Source organism: Grus americana, chromosome 2 (assembly GCF_028858705.1).
Source record: "Grus americana isolate bGruAme1 chromosome 2, bGruAme1.mat, whole genome shotgun sequence".
NCBI lineage: Eukaryota > Metazoa > Chordata > Aves > Gruiformes > Gruidae > Grus > Grus americana.
Window position 1 is genome coordinate 122,582,290 of NC_072853.1, and position 23,916 is coordinate 122,606,205.

The following is a 23,916-nucleotide window of genomic DNA, read 5'->3' on the forward strand; positions in this document are numbered from 1 at the left end:
CTTTGATAACTGTATTTTCTAATTTATACCCTGGGACAAACAAGCTTTCTTTTCCAAGAACATTATCTAAAACTTCATTTAAGAGAATGGCAGTGATGTCTTTACCAATTACATCTCAGGAAAGTTTCCTTTCATTGTGGCTCCATGGGGTATAGGCCTAGGAAAATCAGGGCTACCACCTAACAAAGACATGACAGAATTTTCCACCAGAGTATCTTTCTGGAACAATCAGTCAGCATGCACTGGGGTTGACCTATTCCTTACATCCCATACAAACATTCAAACTACACTATATTCTCTTAGATCTACTTAGGAAATTAAATTGTTTTCAAAACCTTGATTCTTTTATATGCTTTGAGCCAATTTTCAGAGCTGCAGTTAACATTCTGTAATGTTTATGTTTTAGTAAGGCATTGTTTAGAACTTGCCTTAATTTTGTCTCTGCTGCATTATGCGCATCATGCATATATCTATGTGCATGCAGCAAAGGCGGGAAAAAAAAATCAGACTTTTGGCCTTACGCTGCAGGAATGTAGCCCAATTACTCATTCATCTTTAGCGACGGTCTCTTCTCTATTTATGTTCCCACATTTGTGTTACTAATAAAAGCAACTGTACTTTTATTTCAATGAAAGCTTCTTTCCAATTCTAAATCCTTCAAGTCAGGAGGGCCTCTGGTACATCCACCTGAGATCCAAAGGTTGCTTTGGCTTGGAATAGACTTTTGATTGTCAAACACTTGGGTCTTGGATCACACTGAAATTTCTCCCTTAAGAGGAGCAAATGCTGAGGCTGGACATATAGACAGGTAGCAGCAGTGTCACTGACTCACCTTGATACCTGGAGGGCCTCTTCGACCTGCTGCACCCTATGAAGGAGTGGCATGAGAGATTACATCCATAACACTGAGAACAATAGCTTATAATAAAATACAATCCAATCAAATAAAATATGGTTTATAGAAAACAGAGATTATTTCCAAAGAAAGGTTTAAGGTAAAAAAGAGAAAAGAGTGGATTTGGGACAGAAATTCTTACACAAGTTTGTTGTGGGGTTCTGGTTTTTTTAAAAAGGCTTTAGACACTTAGTGAGTGCAGAGGGAGGGTATCTCAACAAAATTCTGGAACACATGTTCCCAGTCAGCTGGCCTGTGGCTACAATAAAGAGAACAAGAGCCACCTTCTCTCCTTCTGAGCTCAGAGGTCTGCACCGCTTCCCGCTGCACACTGCTCAGCAGCACTAGTGAATGTTACTGTTAAACCTCACATCACTAGAGGCCCTTAGGATGTTTCTGCAGCTTGACTGAGGAGTGATCATCATTCCAGACTTTGGCATCAGGCACCTTTCTGACAGACTAGAAGAGGTGCCTTTTATAAGTTCCCATCTCCAGCAGATTAAAAAGAGCAGCTCAGCTGACAGTGAGTTTATACATAGGTTTGAACAGGCATATGGAACTTGCAGTCAGTGAGGAAGAAGGGATAGATTCATCTATGGTGAAATTATGAGCCAATTAAGGCTCATAGAAAAGGTTGCATTGAGTTTAAGGCTTGTGACTTCACATCAATCAGACCTGAAATTAATGGGACAGCAAATTCCTGATTAAAAAAAACCCAAAACACATTGCAATACACATAAGCTACTAAATTTGAAGCCAAATATGTTTCATTATGAAAATTTTGGAACATTTTTGTTCCCTCTCATTTCAGGGATTTTAAGGGTGCGATAAAAGGAAGAAGAGAAAAATTGGTTTTCTCAATGGGAACCCCATTGTATCTTGTTATCAGTTACTTCCACCCTGCATTGATTACTAGTCTTACATCAGGGCCAGCATCACCCTGCTCTCCTTGGAGTCCATGTGGTCCTGTATCTCCCTGCAAAACAAAGTAATGAACAAACTCTTTAAATACTCTTTTTCTTGTACTTTCACTTCTTTATATGTTCCTCCTTTGTTTCTTCTCCTAAGTAATTTCACTGCAATCAGTTCTATCATGGTAAATGCTGATTCTTGTTTTCTGCAAATCATTTACAATCAAAAATTATAAACCAGAGAGATTGTGCTTGCTTTGGATTTCCAATCCATCAGTTACTAACAGCTGATAACTGGTCAAGGCTTTTGTGAAATCATTTTTGTTGACTTCAGTCTTTCAGTTGGACTTCTTAAGATGAGAAAGTTTGATGAGGTTTGTTTCCAAAGTCACCAAAACACAATTACCCTCCAAAGAGTTACCCTCTCAGTTTTTCCTAGTGCTTTCAGCACACTCTACATAGCCATATATGCACACACACGTGTCTGAACATGTGCACGCAACCCTACTTGTTCAGATAGAATCAAACTTCTAAAATAGCAGATTTTTCTCACATGTTGCTAGTTCTCACCCTCTTAAGCTTTCATCCACCATCACTTATATACTACTGTCCAACTACTTATCATCTTTTCTTAATCTTTCCAAACAAAGCGCAACGGTAAAATGGGCTGTGCTTTTCTGTTGTTTCTTTTCTTGCAGTATTGCTCAAACACACATCATAAAAATTCAGACATCACTATATAAGCACATATCCCAGCTCTTATATTCTAGATACAGGCCAAAATGGAGTTTATTGACCACCCTGAGGAAATAGCATTTACATAGTAAAATGAGTACAGCCTGTTGATACCGAATGCATTTTTCCCAGCATGGCTTTTAACAGCATCTTTGCAATCCATTACTAGAAGCCTCTCAGGTTGGTGATGTAAATTTGTGGTACAATAATGTATTTATACTAAATCCCTATCTTCCCTTAGCTCTATATTATGAGAATATTTCCATCGTCTTTGTTAACCTTTTAAACTTTGTTTTCTTTTTTACAGTATCAAGGACTTTCAAAGCTTTCTGTGTTGCAGACATACACTAAAGGCAAAATACAAAATAAAAGAGCTTCCTAGTCACTGGACAGCCAACAGAACTTAGCAAATCCTCTCTCTGTAATATAGAACTACTTGCTTACCTGCTGTGCTGGGTTTCCCTTTTCACCTTTAGGACCAGGAACATTATTGTTAGTCCCAGGATCTCCCTGGAAACGTTAAGCAGAAAGCTCAGCATTTTCAGTGACCACACTGTTATTACTCTGTTTACAGAGGCGGGATATGGAAATAGGATTAATGAGATTGGTCATTGCAGCCAACAAGAAATACAAAGGCTATTTTAAATGAAGATGCTTGTAAGAACACTATATAGGCAATGCTGCAAAGTCCACAAGTTTCTTTTGCAAAGAAATGAAAAGAAATATTACTGATGGGCAACAAATTAAACCTTGAAAATGTGAAGCTGTTCTGGTTCTTTGGGTATAGTTAATTGAGTTAAGATCATAATTCGTTAGTGAGTTTCAGATGGGGTTACACTAGAATGGAGTTCCATTTAGCCACTTAATGTTAGACATGGGTGAAATCCTGATCTCTCAAAGAGGCAACTTACCATGACACCTGGGTTTTTTATTTTATTTTTTTTATAAGCATTAGAAGACAGAAGTCAACACTATATTTCACCGTTTGGAACAAAGGTCTTTGAAATATGCACGAGAAGACTTAAAGTTGTGATACAAGGAGTGTGGTGTCTCCACTGAAATTTTAGTCCTCAGGGACTGCATTTATATAGGGCTCTGGAGCATGCAAGGAAAAAAATGTCAGCATGAAGAAGTAACTTGCTTTTGCATCATTATAAATTGCTAACAAAAAGGCAGTGCACAGGGTTTTCAAGTGATTCAGAAATTCCTTTGTAGAGTGGGAACCACCAGAGACGACTAAGTAGCTACAAAAGGAGTTATATTGCCCATGGTAAAAACAAACAAATAAAACAAAAACACAAGGAACAAGCAGGAGACCTGAGGCTTAAACACCTGCTTCAAAGCAACATATCAAAACACATCAGTCAATCTGCATCTGAAGAGTTCAGGTCTCCTGGAATACGCCAAACTTCTTGCAGAGTACTACATCATCTAGGATTGTGAAAACCTCTTCAAATCACTTATATTTCAGGCAGCTCCATCACAAAATCCAGGCAAAAATCAGCGCAACCTAACAAAAATGTAGGAATACACTTACATGATCTCCTCTTAGACCAGATTCTCCTCGTTCACCTGGTTCTCCTCTGGGGCCTTTTCTGCCCTAAATTCATAAAAAGACCACAAAAAATTCAGATACAGGTAGAAACAGTATTTGTGGTAGAGGAAGGCCAGATAAGAGCCAGTTGGAGCGAGTCCAGAGGAGGGCCACGAAGCTGATCAGAGGGCTGGAGCACCTCTCCTATGAGGACAGGCTGAGAGAGTTGGGGTTGTTCAGCCTGGAGAAGAGGAGGCCCCGGGGAGATCTAATTGCGGCTTTCCAGCACCTAAAAGGGGCCTACAGGAAAGATGGAGAGGGACTATTTATCAGGGAGTGTAGTGACAGAAAAAGGGGTAATGGGTTTAAACTAAAAGAGGGTAGATTTAGATGTTAGAAAATTCTTTACTGTGAGGGTGCTGAGACACTGGAACAGGTTGCCCAGAGAGGTTGTGGAGGCCCCATCCCTGGAAGTGTTTAAGGCCAGGTTGGATGAGGCTTTGGGCAACCTGGTCTAGTGGAGAGTGTCCCTGCCTGCGGCAGGGGCATTGGAATTAGATGATCTTTGAGGTCCCTTCCAACCCAAACTATTCTGATTCTATGATTCCAAGAGAACACAGATCTGTTTAAGTCAATGGAGCTACACTGATTTACTGCAGGAGCCACATCATATTAGAGAACAGGCAGCTATTAAAAACAACTCACAGGCATTACAGATAGCATTACACTTTGGAAAGATGTTTCCATAAAATCTAAACATTATTATAAAGGATACTTCACCCGTTTTCCTGTGTTGCCTTTCTCTCCAGAAGGTCCAGGAAATCCATGTTCTCCCTAGACTCACAAAGGGGGAAGAAAGAAGAAATAAAATAATGATTGTTCTTTCTGGTAAACATAGTTCCCAAATTTTGTCTGTCAGAATCCAACTTCAATCAGATATGCAACTCTAAACAACAGAATTTCTGTTAAGGTTCATAGTCCATTCAAAGGCACAAAAATCTGTACTTTTGAACCCTGAGGTAGGTGTCTAATTGCACTGTGCGTTTAAAGGAATGATTACCTGCTCTCCATTAGTGCCATCAAATCCACTTTCACCATGTTCACCCTGTAGCAATAAGCAAAAAAATCCAACCTATTAGTATCAATCCACTTCAATCCACTTGCCTCTTTGAGCAAAGAAAGAAGTGTTCACCCTACTTTTGGAAAATTTGTTTTCAATGGCTAGCAAGAATAATTATAAATAGGAATTAATAATTCAGATTTTTAATGAATTATTAACTTTTAAAACAATTCATAGTTAAGAACACTTAATAAGAACAATGGTTATTAAAACTATAGATCTACTTTTCCATCTGTTTGTTTTCAAATCTTTTTCCCAACTGTAGCACCTTCAAAATCTAGATATATTCCAAAATATAACTATTAGTATCTGATCTGACATGCTGATAATCCTGTAATTCTGCTGTCAACCATTATATGTGTATTGCGATTTGTTTTTTTGGGGTTTTTTAGTAATTTTATACTGTGAACAGTGTATTGAAAAGCTAGAAAGAATAACCATGATAAAAACAATTACAGAAGACTGATCTTAGGCTTTAGGACTTGTTAAAGAAACTTCATTATTGTTTCAGCAATGTGATGCTTGCTACATAAACAGCAGTCACATTCCTATTCAAACACACACTGCTCTTCTCTTCCCTTTATCTGCAAAACCAAATCACCATATTGCAACCATTCAGAGAAGCCATTTTTTCACAAAACACCCATCCCAACCTTAGGGAGTTTGCGATGAGTGAGGCTTCTGAATGGAGTTATAACGGTGAGAACCTTATTTCATTTATGTACATTCCACAAAGTTTCAAACCTGCCCAAATAACACAGTTAATTTTTAAAGAATATTTTGAAGTGCTTCTTCCATCCTTCTTTACTAGGATAAAAATGAAGGAATTAATTGTGATGTTTTTATTTCTAGTAAGAAATGAACTTAGCAGAGACCACGACCCTGAAAGTGAAAGGATATTCAACAAATCACTGAAAGTGGCACAAGAGCATGTTGTAAATGCTAGTTAAACCAACAGGAGTCTCACTCTGATAGAGACTGCAGATTCGATTGCTTTGTAGGTTTTGATGCTACACTGACTTTGCAAACCCACCTAGTTAAAGTTCGTGAAGAAAATTTTTGTTCATTTGTAACGCTTTTGTATGTACTAAAAGGAAAATTAGCTAGCTATACATTTTGGTAAGGTTAATATGTCACAAACAAGAATTTTCTGAATAAGTATTCCAGAAAAAAAATTGAGGACTAAGTAAGCAATCATGATTTTTATTCAAGTCTTAATTTTTCCCTCACTCCTTTCCTACCTCAGAAAACCTGAGCCAAACTTGATAGTATTAAATATTCAGTATTGCCTTTTTTCCTCCAAATAGCTATACTAAAATGTCTTGCAGACTTCAACAAACTGCCTCAACCTTACTAAGTTAGCAGTATTCGATCACATTTTTATGTGCTGAAATTTTCATATTTTTACTTAAAATAAAATTAGTGGATATAATGACACAACATAATAAAGACATTCACATATTCATTGAATTTCAGTAGAGTTCGTGCTCCTGATAAATCCTACTGTACAATTCAACTTGGATAGATCAAAATCATCAGCAAACACTCTTCCTCTTCTATAATCAGATGTTTCTGATATTTAAAGGACAAATTACTTCAGGGAACAGAGCAGAAAATCAAAAAGGGAAGAAAAGCACATGGAAGGACAAAAAAAGTCACTAGAGAGCAGTACTTTAAATAGAGCTGAGGATTCAGAAACACTCTCCAAACTTGCTCATATGTAGAGCTGCTCAGGTTTGGAAGCAAATAATTTTTTAAGTCTTTGAGGCTCCTAATCTTTTCTAGAGTGGTTTTGTATCAAAGCACTCAATACAATTTGAATTCCATTTTGACTGCTGTAGCTTGGAAACTAATATTGCCATTATAGATCATTGTCTTCCAGGCTTCACATTTTATTAACGAATTGGTGACAGCATCTTTTTGACGAACAGGTACATTTGAAAGGTTAAATAAGCAGAGTTGCAAGATCAGTGGATGACAAAAACAGCTGAAGAGAAGTTTGGATATTGAAAAAGCATCAGCAATGATTCAGTGAAAATGCTGTCCAAATGCACAATAAATATTAGTCCCAATCTTTTTCGCCTTTCTGCTCTGTTTCCTCAACAATTAGAATATGAGAATCAGCTGACTAGAATTACCACCTTGACAGATTATTAAAATAGACCATAAATAAATTCATTTACTGTCAATTAGACTAAATCAACTATGACTGCAGCCATGCTAAAAATACGAGTAAGGCTGCTGTTTTTTAATAATGTGATACCTAACAGCTCACACTTAAATCCATTCTTATACAACCATAGCAAAAGTACATTAAATACTATGAAGTTTTTACACTGTTTTCCTTCCTTGATATTTTCATCTTACAAGGAAACAAAACACTGTTCTCAAAGAAAAATCAATCACACAAAACCAAACACATACCTGACTTCCTCTATAGCCTCTGGCCCCCTAAAATTGAAAATAAACATAGATGAAATTTGGTGAAACTGTTTTTCTTGAGCTTGAGAAGCAGGGCACAAAAGCTTGCTGTGTAGAGGCATGCTGGGCTCAGTATTCATAGTACCCACTGCCACATACGGGATTGACTCCTTTCCTATGGGAAGATAGTACAGCTTTCATTTTCATCCATGTTCTGTAAAGCTTTATAGTTTTACCTAAGGCCAGTCTGGAGTCGGTAGTGGAAAAGTCACAGACAAGTTGCTGAGTCAGCAAACTCCATAGCCATTTGTCCATGCTTCGGTTACACAAAGTACCTCTCAAAAAGAGAGCACAAAAATTGTCTGCTGTTCTTACAGATGAATCTTTCTGTTCATCCATGCTTCAAGAAGACAGTACGGGGATTTTTCCACAGTACAGAAAAGAGGTTTGTGGGAAACAAAATTAAGAAATGCTTCAAAGTGACATACTTGCCTTATGGCCTCTGGCACCTGGACATCCCCTGTCTCCTTGAGTCCCATTGAAACCAACTGGGCCTCTCTCCCCCTAAGAAACAAAAGACAATGTTCAAACTCATCCATACAATGATGGTTACTAGTTTAGTCATCATATAAGATTAAAGCAAGATGGAATTATATCACCTTTCACTGCACTAAGGACACAAATGGAAGTCACCTGGAAATTTTCATACTGGCCGTAAAAGAACAGTCAATTACTAGTTTGAGTTGCACCCTGGTTCTCTGCTCTCACTTTCATGCCATGTTTTAGACTGCACTACCAATCTCCAACAGAAATCTCTGCACTTGCAGGTAGGCCTTTTGGTGAGTTGGTTTTTAATTGAACATTGAATGCCTTTCATCTAGTCACTGATCTCTGAAAATTTCTATTCCAAGTTTGTTAGGAAGGAAGCTCGGGGGAAGGGGGGGGGGACGGGGACACGACGAAAAAACCACCAAACCAAAACCACAAACACAAACCAGGAAAGAGAGCAGCATCTCCCAGCAGATCCCCTTAAAATTGCTGTCTAAAAAGGTAAACAATGACAAACAAAATGAGAACACAGTAAACCTGAGAGCTCCTGTACTACCATGCAAAAGAGAAGACAAACTTGCAGAGCCTTAGATCAAAAGAACAAAGACCTTTTCCCTGTTTAAAGAATGGTCTCTCTAAACTAGCAAAAAAGCAACATGGATCACATTCTAGATTAAGTTAGACAATGGTGCCACAGAACCACACCACAATATGAAAAGCAGAAGTTTAAGCATTTTGGTCTGGCTGCATTGCCTATATGAAACGTTAAGACTAATTCCTGAGCTGAGTACTACACCACGATAAACTAAACCTGTCCAGCATTATCTCCTCAACCTCCTTGTGGCATCTTCTGTAGTCTATTATCAGCAGTCTGCTTTCTGCTGTATATTTACTACATTCAACTGCTTTGGATTCTTCAAGTCATTATCTTGTGGCTGGAAAAAAGTTTAGCCTTTAGCAAGGAAAATTTACAAACTTGTAGGCTTCACACTTCTGAAAGTGTGAGCATGGCTTTTTCTCATCCTTCCACAGTAAAGAAAAGGAAAATGAAGGGACCAGAAAACTCGGAAGAAAGGACTTCTGTAACTTACCTGTTCTAGAAGATTATTCTAGATTCTCAGAAGGTCAAAAGTAGAAATTCAATTTCATATACAAAAAGAAATTAAAAAATGTTTTCACCCCTTCACCACTCCAAAAAGATATGATTTAGAAGCTTTCAAATCAAAATGCTGTGGTGAAAAATATTGGGCATCCCATTTCATGTGTTCAAAATGTTTCTCATTTTTAAAAACCCTCAGGGTTTTAATTTTAATTCCTACTTATATTGTAACATTCATATGTGAAAGGATGTGAAAATAGTTCTATTCCTGAGTAAGATAAATATTTTAAAGTTATTCTGGAAATTCCTTATATGGAATTTTATTCTATCGTTCAGCAAATCAGGCTACCTGAAAAAAAAAAATTATTTGGAAACTGCTCCAGTAGTTACAGCCAGTGATTTGCAATGTGGATTTTACAGTTATGTACAGAGAGAAATCTTTGGCTAGTTCTTGGTTTGCAGGCTTCTTGCCTGTAGTTAGGAGTAATATTCATGTCATGGGTGCAGTGTTGTAAACCTAGCTCTGTTGCTTATGGTGCTAAAGAAATTATGTCTCATTTTTCATGGGATTTTTGTTTGTTTCTAGACAGCAAAAGAGGAAGAAATACTCCCAGTGGGTTGGGCTTTGGCTTACACACATGTTGAACTGTATGTCAGGAACAGCACATCGCAAAGGATTTGGTAATCACTAAAACACAATACAAAATTTAGATTTGTTATCCAGCCTTACAGTATTCACTCATGCTAAGGCAGCAAGGCATGGCCTTTTCTATAAGAACTATCAGCACAGAATCTGGTACACTCCGTCACGAAAAATGAGTATATGAGTTAGTCATAAATATGCCACATAAGCTGCTGTTGCGTGATTCTTTCTGATTGATTCTTTTTCTGCATTAGAAGTTATTACTAACTATGGTGAGGTGCAGATGCACAGAGAATCAAGTCCATATATTCACCTTCAGATGCATTTTGCTTAAACATATTTGAGGTTAACATTGACAGCACAGAGCTAAGCGTAAGTGCAGACAGGTTCAGGCCGTAACAAACATCATCTTAGCAGGAAGGAACAGTGTTTACTTACAATCCCACCTTCCTCACCAGGATGGCCAGATGATCCTCTGTAACCCGTACTTCCCTGAAAAACAGGAACTTAAGAGCTAAGTAACACTGTTCTACAAGCACACTGGGTTCATTTCTATCAGATTACTCTGCACATGGAGATGGGAAACATTTTCTGAAAATTAGATCTGGTTTTGCTGAGAAGGGCAGGCTCCATCAACTACATTTACACAGACACTCTGCACAGTCCTGTGTACTTGATATGGCTGTGGAAAAAAAAAAAACCCAAACAACAATGTTCAATATAAAATTTCAGTATGTTATTTCAGGAAACTGCCTGATGGGTTAACAAAGCTCAGTGGGATATTTGGTCAAATTAAATATCTTCCTCGGTGATTTGGAAAAGGAAGCATTATACGGTAATGAAATTCTAAGGTGAAATGAAAAATATAAGGAGTTGAAAACTTAGGACAAAGATATTCCAACACCTTACAAAGACTTTTAGGAATATTGCAACTTTGTATCTGAAGTGATGTAAACCTCATACCCTCAGGGCAAAAACTTGAATAGAGAAACTAGAACAAACAGAATTTCTAGGGATGAAAATGAACAAAAATGAGATATGAATTTGTGCTGCAAAAACATAGTTTTACAATTGTAGGCTGTACAACCCAGGCATCACATCTGTCTGCCTGCAAAACGAGCATGTCTACATTCTGAACACTGTTTTGTCTAAGCACGTTAATCTAGACATTTTAGTAAAACAGAAAGGTGTAAGAAAATCAACAAGAGTAATGGAAGACATCAGTAAATTGGTTTATTAAATATTAGATGACTACACTTTTGCTAAGAGATAACCAAAAATTCATTTAACTGTAACCACATAACTGAAGAGTGTGAACTACAGATATAATTTACTGAGCATGTTACCAGAACAAGTAGAAATAATGGAATGAATAGTAGTCAGATAGAGACTACATATACTAAAAACCTTATTAATGAAGTCTACTAGCACACTGTAGAAGTGGTGACATCTGTAATGCTCAAAAGGCTTAAAAGACAATATAAAATCTTAAAGGAAGTAATGTAAATTAGTACTCTATTGGGTATCGGATCAGAAGAAACTTATAGAAGAGTATATTTGGAATAACCCAGAGGCACAAAAGGATCAGGCTCATACCTAGTGAAAAAGGATTATCTTCTACTTTCAGCTTGTCAGCTGGAAGTTTCTCATTCACAATAGCTAATAAGCCTCTTGGTTAATCAGACTTAATTTTTTAAATCCCTCTCCATTTTCTGATGAATGATTTTCATATGTACAGATGATTTTCATTACAAAAATACTTTTGCAATAGGAACACACAGCAGAGAAATTATCACATTTCACATTTCTCCTTCATCTGTCCTAACAGCAAAGATCATTGGCACATGCATGCATGCTCTGAATTACTGCAAAAAATGAAAACACTTCCAAAAAATAAAGCAATTCTTAAGTAATGTCTATCTTAGCTCTCCTACCTTCCTCCCAGGACGTCCCTGGCCACCACGATCACCATTTTCTCCAAGGCATTTACAAACAACCTTACAGCACTTCCTTTCTGCAACAGTATCCTGAAAAATGACAAACATTTCATTTGTGTATATTAATCATAAAACAAAGACTGATTTTTCCCTCTTTTGTTTATATCACAGAAGGACTTACAAGATTTCTTTGCAAGATGTTTGCAATCTCTGCAAACCCAACACTCAGAGGTTCGTTGCATCCAAACCCTCTGCCAAACTCTATTTCCCGAAGTTCAGTCAAGTTCTGTGTGTTGTCCAGGCCAACTAATAGAAGTGCATCAAGACCTTCAGTGTAAGCACAGATTTAAATTAATGAATAACTGAACTATATTATTTAACCAACAATATCATTATGAATAACAGCAGTTTTCTATAAGACGTTTTGTGGCTTCAACATCGTATGTTAAAAGAAATCAAGCTACTGAGAACAAATAAGAGAAAAATCCAGACCAGTAATTTTCCAATTAACTTCTCTCCCCTGTTGTCAGACCAGACTGCTACAGAAATGTAAAACTGTTTTCTCCTGCAGAAGTCAGAGTTGGGTCTAACCTCTGGTGTCACCCTGAATTGCCCCGGCTGCTGGAGCTGGAGTGCAGAAACCAGAACCATGCCAGGCCCTCTGCACCCCCAGGTGTGTTTCTGTCATCATCTGCCAATCAGTGACAGGCCATTGTGAACGCTGGTTCACATGGAGAAGCAAAGGCTCTCCCCGTGACCCCTGAGGAATGGTGTATGAGTGTGGAGAGGCAATGTTATGTGGAAAAGTTGCAGTGGGGGAGCAATACATTGGGCCATTGGTAGCAGGAGGCTGGAGCATCAATGCAGTACTGTAATACCTTTAAATCGAAGGGAGTCAGCTGCTTTTCTGAGCTCTTCCAGTGAATCATCCAGCCCATCTGAAAATACTAACAGAACCTGTCAGGAAAGGGAGGGGAGTAATACCAAGTCATTTGAGAAGAGACTAAAAGCTGAGTCATTGTAAAAAGTACAGTTTGCATTGAAACCTGGCTATGAGGGGGTCAAATTGCACTACCCTGTGGTACATCTGAAACATGCTGGGAAAAGTACTGAGCAGCAAGGAGAACAGAACACAAAAGCCTCTCTTTCCTGACAGCACTCCCATTTGAGGGATTTGTCTTGCTGACCAGTCCATAGCACTGCTATTAGTTATATCTGCCATCTTCTTAGTATGCTAGGTGGAAGGCCAATTCTGCTGTGACTTATCCACTGAAGAGCTTTCTCTGATGTCAGAAGAGTTCTTCTACATGTGAATGTGAAAAGAACTTAGAGCAAACAAAAATTTCCTTTTCTGAAAGAGCAGCTCCAGTTGGCTGTTAACTGAGCCACACCAGGAAGTGCATCCTCTCTGGGTCCAATCCTCCCTCCCCACATATGCTTATGTCCCTTTGCCCTTTCCACATAGGCAGTGCATCACTCTGCTCCACCCTCTGCTGTATTTTTCCTTGTTAAGACATAAGGCTTAGCTCACATAAGGACGCTAATCCTGACGCATTGCATTGGATACATCCCCACCTTTTCAGGCCAAAGAGCCATAGTTAAGCCTCTTCTATGGCTGAAGAAAGGACAATTTCTTACAGTTCCTCTCCAAGCTACCAGTCTCTTCTCCTTTCTCTCCTCACCTTCCCCCTTCAAACCAGAACTCTCCTCAGGCCCCACTTATCCAGTGAATTAGGTTTGCAGAAAGAGGCTGCACAGCCAAACTGTCACCTGCCCCCAATGGTAATGGCTTTAAGTCCTCCTAAAGTCTCTGACCAACAAGTGGACAAGCACAGCCAGAGCTCCTTCCCTCCCATCCTTCTTATTTTACATTCCCTGTACAGTGCACAGTTTCAACCAGTGTAGACTCTGTGGCTTCTGTCAAGGCAAATTTTTCCACAGGTGACAAAGGCAAATAAAGTGACTGCCACACCAAACATCCCACTTCTGTGCTAAAGTAGCAAGGAGACCAGAATTTAAGAGTGGGCAGAATTAACTGGTTTTGGTGGTGGAAAGTTCCCAAACATCCATGCTTTTTTTTTTTTTGCAACCTTTTAATTTTAAAAACATGGGGGGGACGGACAGACAGACACAGAATGTAGGGTGTGAGCAGGGCCATTATATATATTTACAAAGCTTTAATTTATATAAAGTTCTTGTTTGAGCACATCTGAGTCTTGCTTTGTCAAAAATGCTCTAATTGGGTCCAATTCTTTTGCTGAAAAACAAACAAATAATAAAGAAAAGAAGAAATGCAAACAACAGAGAATCACTATCACTGATGATGTTAATAACTAATAATCTTTATAAAACAAGGATGTTATTGCTCAGAATCCCAGGGAGATTAAATTGTGATTTCATGTGCATTCTAAAGTCTTGTCTTTTCAATTTGCACAAAAACACTATCAGAAAGGAACATTAATCCACTGGTAAAGTGCTGAGATATGCAGCATATTTATTTCTAGTAATACTGCATAAGCAGATAGAAGCCTTGCTTAACTCTAATCTTCAACAGGGACCTAACAGAATTGGCAACTAGGAGAAAAAAAGCACCACTTTTACCGGTATGTCAAACAAGTTCTCTCTATTGATGCCCCAAAAAAGCAAAATCATATGTGGTCATGTTTCCCATTCAGAAAAAAATGACATTTTAAGAAATCTTGGGGGGGAAAAAAACCCATTAAATATGCACATAATTACAACCTAAGTTAGTAAGCCATACCTATGCAAATGCTGTAAAAAAACGGAATGCCAACTTTCATCTGAAAGCAGGGGAATTTGTACAATATGGTTTTCTCAATCCACATCAAATTAAAATTAACATTTTATAAAAGTTAAAATAAGGTTCATAGAGAAAACCCCTGTTGTATTTTACAAGGGCTAACCTGTCCTTCCTCAGTAGGAAGGTCTTCCTGCATGGAGACCTTAGCAAATGATAATATTCGAACAGCTACTACAGGACATGCTCAATGCTTTAATGAGTTTATTAAGAATAATCTGTCAGGGCAATGACCCTGAAACACTCCAATGAGATCTAACTTTCTTTCACCTAAGTGGAAAGATTCCCTGTTCACTTCAGAAGATATTAGATCAAGCCTTATGCTCACTTTAAGACGGATTAATTAATTGTCTATGTATCTGCGTCTACGCATATTTTCCTGATCATCAGTTATCCATGAGAGGAACTCAGCTTTGTTATTTGAAATTATTTGACAAGTGAACTACACGAATAAAATTCTGTAAACAAGTTTCTTGCGTGATGTTTTCTGTGACTTCTGCTTAGACCTGTCATTATTCTGGACAGAGATTCAGGATCAGGATTTAGAGTTTCTGAGAGAGAACTGTTTCCACTACTCAAAGTACAAAGACATTCCATGGTAGACATAAGAAGGTTTTCTGTATGAATACTCATGATTGTATGTATTAACCTGACTGTTCTGGGTACAATCTCACTGTAGGAGTGCCTAAGGAATCAGAACTGATATAAGCCATTCTATCAGGGTGAATGAAAGAACAGGAGGTCCTACATAAACACTTTTTTACTGTGAGGGTGACAGAGCACTGGCACAGCTTGCCTAGAGAGGTTGTGGAGTCTCTGTTCTTGGAGATACTCAAAAGCCATCTGGACACAGTCCTGGGCAGCCTGCTCTAGTTGACCCTCTGAGCAGGGGGGTTGGACAAAATGACCTCCAGAGGTTCCTTCCAACCTCAACCATTCTATGATTCTGTTTATTAGATTCACCAATTCCTGAACTACCTTTTCGTCTCCCTGGAGTACTCAGCATGAGAATCCATAAACCTCAAACCGTATAATTTTTGCAACATACACATTTACACCATTAAGTTACCTTAACTTTAGCAGAGGTCACACTGAAGAACTTCTCCTCAAGTGCCTGTAAGAAGTCTGCATTCAGGTAGGTGTCCACAGTGGTCTGTGCATCTAAGAACATCTGGACGACCTCTTCATTATAGTCTTCAAAATCAGAGTCAAAGATGAATTGTTTGGTCTGTGTCAGTACTTGGAACTTGAATCTAATGTTGACTGGAAAGCCAGCATTACAGCTGGTATTTGGCAGCGATTTCATCTGGAGTAAAAGCTTGGGGAGGAATGCTTGCAATTTCTGTTTCAGAAGCACTGTAGATGCTGGTTGCATGTGCCTCGAAATATCAATTGCTATAGAAAGATCTATGTTGCAATCTGAAAAAGTAGAAGAAAGAGGAAACTATAAACATATATTATCTGTGATCTTTTCTTTTGTCAGAATCATGAGTGTGGAACAAAATTCAATACGGTAGATTTAAAACCAGAAGTCAGAATCAGTGAGAATGGTTTTCTGTAAACATAAAATACCATCAGCCCCTCAGTTTCAATGAACTTGCAGATACTAAGGACTACAGGACTGGACGTACCCAAACTGCAAAACAGGGCACTGTTCTCCAGCTGTCAAATGTCCTCAAAGGGTCTAATCTTGCAAATGTTTGTGAGCTTTGCACAGAGAACGTGAGCTTTGAACTGAGAATGGGCAACACACACTCTAATTACAATGGGAAGCTTGATGGCTGACTGTGCTTTATCACTTTGTCACAAGACCAGATGATATATACAAATATAGAACAGGCCAAAGGAACAAACGTGAGAGAAAGAGGCAGCATTGCCTACATGCAAAGTCATATATCCACTGTGAATAACAGCTGCTGTAAGGTGAGGGCTACCTCAGTTATGGAATTGCTTGCATAGCTCCTGATAATAACAGCAAATACTGTGATGTGGTTAATTTCTCTCCCCTCCCCAATCATCCTGCCCTCATCAAGCAGCTAAACCACTTGGCTTACTTCTTTTGTACCTTGATTCTTCATGTGTCATGCTGAATTTTATTCTGTGCCTCTAGATGCATTATCATCCATTGCTGCACCTCTGCAAGGAAGTCAGAAGTGTGCAATTTTATCTATAAACAGCACTCTCCCTAATTTTGTTCCTTCTGCACCCATCAACTCTGAAACACTTAATCAAACACAAGGTTGTTTTCCATATTTGCTAGTTTGGACTAGTTCCTACAGACTGTTATTCCATATAAGCTTCATTACAGTTTTCTGGGTTTTCCCTCACTCATTAAAAAGATGAATGTGTTCAGCTCTTTAACCAAATAAATCCAGAAATAACTTCACCTCAGAGTGGCTATCGTTGTTTCAGTATTTTCACTTGCGGTACAAACTGCCCCTAGAGGGTATGATTTGCTGGTGAGCAGCATGAAAATCTTTAAATGTAAAAGGTCACGTTGAATAAGTGGCTAAAAAATCCAACATTCAGGTCTCAGAGCAACATAAAAAAACCCTATACAACTTTTCTGTTTAGTCCACAAGAAAATTCTCTTAAACAGTTAAATATATCTATAGCCACATATATGTCTACACATGCACCCCCCTCAGTCATGCCCTTTAGCCAGGTTGTGAGGCTGCACATCCAATTTCAAGATTCACAGAACACCTGTGATGTAAAAGCCATCATCAGTTCAGGAAACAGCAATTTTCTAATTTCTAATTGTGAGGGACATTTCTGATTAAACATTTCCCTGAACATAAAATTTATTGGATTTTTCTTCCAGAATGTATTCATGTCCAGCACACAGAGAGTAAATTTTTCAAATGAGATTTTTCTGAGATATGGGTCTTTTTAACTGCATAATTTGGAGGGAGTGTGAAGGACAGCCATGGACTCAACAGTTTAGCTCTGACAATTGGTCAGCCGTGCTGCCTAGCTCTTAAAACATTCCCTGCCAACTCCTCAGTGTACCAACAATACTACCAAAACAGCAGTAAAGAATTCACTTTTGTGCTACTGTGTTGTGCATGAGAATGTGTAAAACAGCTTCTGGTAGGTACTCTATACTCTGTTAATAACCTGTATTTATTTGTAGGAGTAAACACCTCTGTGTAGCTGACCTTTTTCTAATTACCTGTTCTCCCATACACATCCACATTGTTAAACTGCCCCATCTTACTGCTGCAAAGGCATCCTTTTCCCCTGTTGACTTTCCATAGCTTGAATGCAGTTTTTTAAATTTGAAAAATCTGGCAGCTTAAGAGAAAGTGACTGAAGAAAGGGGAATTAATAGATTTATTAAATACATGAATCACTGAGATCAAAGTCAATATGCTTTCCTTAACTTCTCTCTCTCTAAACAAGTGTGCCTGTATTTAAGTTGCTTACTGCTGTATCTCCCATTAAATCTCCCTGTTTTCTGGCCACAAAACACCAGGAGGTGCTACTGCATCAGCCACGGTCACAATGTTCCGTGGCAGCACACTCCACTTCCACAGCAGCCCTCTCTGCTTTCAGGAGCCGGGGAATGCCTTTTCAGCTGGAGGTTTGCTCAGGTTTTAACGGGAAAAAGAGTGAGTGGGTGTGCAGAGCTTATACTGAAACAGGCCCAGCTGTCCGCCTTTCTGAAAACCACCTGAGCAGATATAATTCACACAGAGTAGCTTCTGGCTTTAGGGGGGAAGGCTCAGCTCTTCATTTTGGTCCCCAGCACCCCAGCAAACACCAGCCAGTTTTGCTGTGTTTAAGATCTCACAAGCCCAGGGTGCAGGAGATGCAAAGTTATCTATTTGTTCAGCTGTTGTTACAAAAAGCCTTAGACAAACAGTGTGGTCATCCTGGTGTTCCTTTCTCACAGTAAGTTTCTGGTCACTAAGGGAATAAAACCTGGAGAGCTGGGTAGGATCAGTTTTATGGCATAACAAAGAGAACAAAGAACATGTATCCAACACATGTAAAACATTACCTATACGGTGAAAACACAGGGAAGACAACAGGAGCTTTAAAGGACAGTCACAGTCCCTGTAAGGAAAAGGCACAAAGAGAACTGCTCCAGCACTGGCTCTTCCTGCTATCCCCAACCAATGTCATCCACTTACACCACAGTAGGTCCCCTGCTCACCTTCAGTGGAGGAAGGGCTGTTTTTTGATTTCTGATTCACTACATTTTTCTTTTGCAACTTAAAGACATCTACAGTATTATCTTACTGCATAACTGGCATAAATATGTAATTTTAAAGAGCAATTGTGTGTTTTCTGCTTCATTCTCCCCACCTGATAAGGTGACTGATAGCACAGCACCAAGTTGGAATAAATTCAGATACAAAACCAGCTTCTGACATCTGATAAAAGTTGCTACATTAATCAAAGGCAATACTGAACCTTTATTTTTTGGGAGGTTGGGAGCCTCTCAGGCTGTGTGGCATCCAACCTACTGTTGCTACCAAGATGTAGTGAGAGATACCACCTTCTGATTCTTATATAGGGAAAGCTTTTGGGTAGCATCTCAGCATTACTGTGGATTTACTACTCACACCTTGCCAATACCTCCCACATATCCAAGGATGGATTTTCTCACACCCCCTCTCCACAATACCTCTGTGAGACTTAAGTTTTGCCAACACTTGCTGCTGGCAGTATGGTCAGCTGTAGGTGATGAATTTAGGTTTTTGGAAGGCTCTTTTTTAAGTATCACTGAAATGTCTGCTTCTCTCTTTTGATTAGGATAACTTGGGCATATCTGCTCTTGCTCCTTTCAGACACTGAGGAGCTATGAATACAAATGCTAGATGTGAAGGACTGTCTTACCTCAGAAGCTATTTACTACAGCAAAAACTGTAATGGTTCTTGACTAGAGCAAGGTGCAAGTCTAGAAAGTTGCAAGACTTAACCTGAGCAGTATTCTTTGGTAAAACAGTTGCATTACTGTCCAACTAGCTCAGGTACTTTAATCAGGGATTGCACGTAGCCATGTGGATATTTGCCATTATACACCCAACAAAACATTCATGTTACCCTGGCTAGGAAGATGTTCGGATTCACAGACCTGATTGACAATGCTCCTCTCACTGCTTTTCAGTTCATCAAAGTTTTCCACTGTGAACAATCTCCTTGCATCATCAGCTATTAAAAGCAGCTCAAAGGAATTTATAATCCCTATGCCAACTGCAAAGACATGGATCTCATCACTTCTCAAAGCCATTGCTGCATCCTCCACCCTGTCAGCAGAGTACCTGCCTGTAATGACTACAAGATTCTGTCAGACTTCCCGGCTCTTGCAGCCTCCATTGGCAGGCTGAAAAAGGCTCTGGACCAGCCTCAGCCCTTTGCCAGTGAGCACAGAGGACTGCAATTGTTTGATTCTGTTGATCTGTTCCTTTATCATGGTGTCAGTATAGAACTCATTAAGAGAAAATTCTTTCTGGGGCTCTTAGCTATACTGGACTACTCCAACACATACTTTGTCCCTAAAAATAAAAAAAGCTGTCCACAACTTCCACCATGAAAGTCTTCATGACAGAAAAGTTACTTTTTTATATGCTTTCTGATCCATCTGTCAGGAATACCAGATCTGCCACTTGACTGTTGCAAACTTAGGGAAAAGACAGAGCGGAAAAACAAACAGAAAACAAAAAAAACAACTAGTGAGGAACGTAACCATGGCAGTGTTTAAGTTTTTTCTTTTTCTCTGCAGTGTAAACCTTTAGTCACAGAAGCTGTTTCACAGCAAGGTCATGTAAGGCCAACCCATCCTTTAAGCTGAAGGAGAGTAGACTTAGATTAGATATTAGGAAGAAATTCTTCACTATGAGGGTGGTGAGAAACTGGAAAAAGTTTCCCAGAGAAGTTGTGGGTGCCCCATCCCTGGAAGTGTTCAAGGCCAAGTTGGATGGGGCTTTGGGCCACCTGGTCCAGTGGAGGGTGTTCCTGCCCATGGCAGGGGGTTGGAACTAGGTGATCTTTAAGGTTCCTTCCAACCCAAAGCATTCTATGATTCTATGAAGTCCTGCTAGAGGAGGCTCTCACCTTCTCTTCTTCCTCAAAGTATCCAGCATCAGCTGAGACAAATTTTACCCTCACCTCGTCTAACATCCAGGTTGCCCCCATGATATTGTCTCTGGATCCAGAGGGTGTTTATTTTCAATAAATACTGATTCAGCAAGAATTCTTGGTAAATCTCATCACTGTATTGTGCCAGTCCAACTTGGATTACATCAAGGCCAACGTCAAGACTTGAAATCAAGATGTAGAGGAAGTTCTTCACCTTCTGAAAGTTTTCCTGGCCAATACTTGTTGAAGTATCCACTAAAAAGACAACATTTGCCAACATGGCTTTCTGCAAGCTACGCAAGGAAGATCACATAGGAGAATGAATTACTACAGCATCTTCTCCAGCTTTGTTCATGAGCAAGGAAGAACTGGCTGTACATTTTATTATTCATGAAATACATTATAATAGTGTTGCATGTTTCTGCCTTCCCCTTCCTCCCCTCCCCCCCCCCCCATTATTCTGAATATTTTAAAGGTAGACAGGTATTAAAAATTTATCACAGTTATTAGTTGGTATTACTGAAAGCTAGTTAGCAATATACGGAAGACACAGTTAGTTAAAACCTGTATTTTGGCAACACAATGGAATTCCATGTACTTCATCTATGAATAGAAAAAAAATAAAGGTGGGAAGAAAACAGCTCTTTCAGGACATACCATGGGCAACCTGGGTGACTGGTCCAGTTACCTCCTCTAGCACAGTACAAAGCATCTGCAGAATACTATGAGAATCCCTGCAGAGAAACAAAATCTTCCACTTCATAGACATGCCTATCAGCTGGCTCACTAGCTATTTCTTGAAGCTCAGACAAAGCAGAACCTTTAACATTCATGGTGCACAATGTGATGCCAGCATGCCTGATTACTGTGGCTGGGTTTTGAACACTATCTTCAACCTGTCCATTTGTTATCACCACAGCAATTTAAGTAACCCCTTCTTCCTTTTGGCTACCAGTACTTCCTATGAAGTGATTCTCTAGCATAAGCTGGAGGCTTTGCCCAGTTTTGGTGCCTCCTCCTTTGTAATGTAATTTCTGTACCTTCTGTAAGATATCGTTCTTGTTATAACAAGTGTTCAGCAAGAATTTGGTGTATGGCACATCACTGTACTGAATCATACTAACACAGATTTTGTCTTGCCCAATATCAAAGCCATTGACCATTGTGTACAAGAAGTCTTGTATGATCTTGAAGTTCTTTGTCCCTACACTCTGGGATCCATCTACCAGGAAGATGTCTGCCATAGAAGCTTTCCCGCAGCCTGAAGAAACATTTTGTAACTTTCCTGCATTGTCTAATAGAAGAGTAATTTTGCCTCCTGATTGCTTTTCAGAATCCAAGTCCTTTTGCAGAAAAATCCTTCCATCTATCCTGGTAAACTCTCAGCACCCACTAGTTCCTTTTCCCCTGTTCATCATACAGAGGGTCAGAGGCTACATCCTTCTGCAACACCATTCTTACGCAAAGGAAAGATGCTGAAATTCACACCAACACAATTTTCATACACAGCCTGCTCAGAACTCATATGTAGTAAATGCATATGGCAATTGCTGTACACACTTCTGTATGCGAACCACAACCATAAGAGAATGCATTGACCTGCTGTCAAGTGAGTCCAAAGGAAAAGTTACTCATGTCCTTTGAGCTCCATTCTGCAAGCACAAATTACTAAATATTTGATATCGGGTGGGTGGGGGGAATAAATTCACACCAACTTAAACAGGACTAACCACATTTACTTGTAGTAAATACTAACTCGTGTTTCCACACCTTTCAGAAGCATATGACAGTAGTAGGGCATGGATGAAACAGTTCTTATTTCCGTAAACCAACAGTCATGCAGAAAATGTTCTGCAACTGGACAGAACACTTTCTCAAGCAGATCTTCCAGAAGACCTGACTAACAAAACAAAAATGCTAAATCCAGTGACTTATCTTGCTCTGGGCAGTCTTACAGTTGTAAGAGTTTTGCATTGCTTTTAAAAATACAGAACCTCAGCATGCATGAACAAAAAACAAATTTTAATGAGCTGTTGCATTTAATTTTGTGGGTTTTTAGGACAACTCTCCTATCCTAGTTTAAATATGTCTCATAAGAACATATCATGTTATCCCCAGTTATACAAAGAATAAACTGTCATCAATTCTCATCTCTCTCTGGCATTGGGTATAAATGGAAAAAATTAATTTTGCTATCAACTTGAAAAAGAGTCATTTCTTTAGTGTATTACCATTCTGTTGTGCTTCTATAGAGCAGAAGGTGGAAACAAAGAGAAGAACAAGTGGTTTCCAGTCATCCATTCTGAAAACCTCCCTAGAAAAAACAAACAAAGACAGTAAGAAATACAGAGCATAATTTCCTCAGAAAGAGATTTTAAATTGGGGGGGGGGATTTGTAAGTGCATTTTACTAACAACATGGAGGCTTTCTAGCTATATGCAATTTAAAGCAGCACTTTAAATTCATATTTTCTTCCCTCAGCTTTTAATATACAGGCTTTGAACAAAGAGCTGTTAAGAGTTTGTCACTGATGTACAGCATATAACCGAAATGAACTGTTCACTGCTCTGCTCTCACACAGTCATGCTTTGTTCTGATTCACACAGCTATATTTACCACAATCCAAAATTGAACTAAAAGCAAGCTATTCACAATGTAAGATTAATAGGAGTTATGCTTCTAAGATTCCTCTCTAGCCTTGAAATTCCCCACCCACACATCTATTTAAAAGAAAATTTTGGTGGTGCTATCTATATCCAACAGATGTAGAAAAGAAAAAACATTCTTTTACAAATGAAATATGCCAGTTGGCCAGTAATGAAGACACTTGCCATATAAAGTACCGTAACTCAATGCTATGGGAAACAGGAATGAAAATATCTCAGCAAGAAAGTACAAAATCAAGCCACATTGAGCTTAAGCACACTCAACAAGTGAGAACAAAACAGTTTTTCAAAACTTTCAATTCTAGAACACATGTACGCTAAATAGCACAGAAATACAGAAATAATAAAACAGAGCCTTGAGGGCCAAGCATGCAAAAAAGGATGAATATAAAAACATTTCCTATGTTGTTTTTCTTTGGAGCTGCTGAAGTGCTTTTTCTTTTCTGACTAGTTCCAGCTGCTTTCCTCCTAGTTGCACCTTCACATTCTGTCCCAGAT

General features: G+C 38.9%; 1 protein-coding gene across 1 annotated transcript in view; it reads right to left on the reverse strand.

Moving 5' to 3' along the window:
• LOC129202395 (collagen alpha-4(VI) chain-like) overlaps positions 1–23,053 on the reverse strand; it is a 46,991-nt gene extending 23,938 nt beyond the window's left edge. The window contains 19 exon segments of the mRNA XM_054815049.1: positions 833–868; positions 1,818–1,871; positions 2,986–3,051; positions 4,079–4,141; positions 4,856–4,909; positions 5,136–5,180; positions 7,620–7,646; positions 8,109–8,180; positions 10,346–10,399; positions 11,842–11,934; positions 12,026–12,171; positions 12,723–12,801; positions 15,732–16,081; positions 19,718–20,183; positions 20,185–20,294; positions 20,783–21,045; positions 21,273–21,355; positions 21,793–22,013; positions 22,984–23,053. Of these exon segments, the coding sequence (XP_054671024.1) occupies positions 833–868; positions 1,818–1,871; positions 2,986–3,051; positions 4,079–4,141; positions 4,856–4,909; positions 5,136–5,180; positions 7,620–7,646; positions 8,109–8,180; positions 10,346–10,399; positions 11,842–11,934; positions 12,026–12,171; positions 12,723–12,801; positions 15,732–16,081; positions 19,718–20,183; positions 20,185–20,294; positions 20,783–21,045; positions 21,273–21,355; positions 21,793–22,013; positions 22,984–23,053 (2,352 nt within the window).
• Positions 23,054–23,916: the final 863 nt, after the last annotated feature.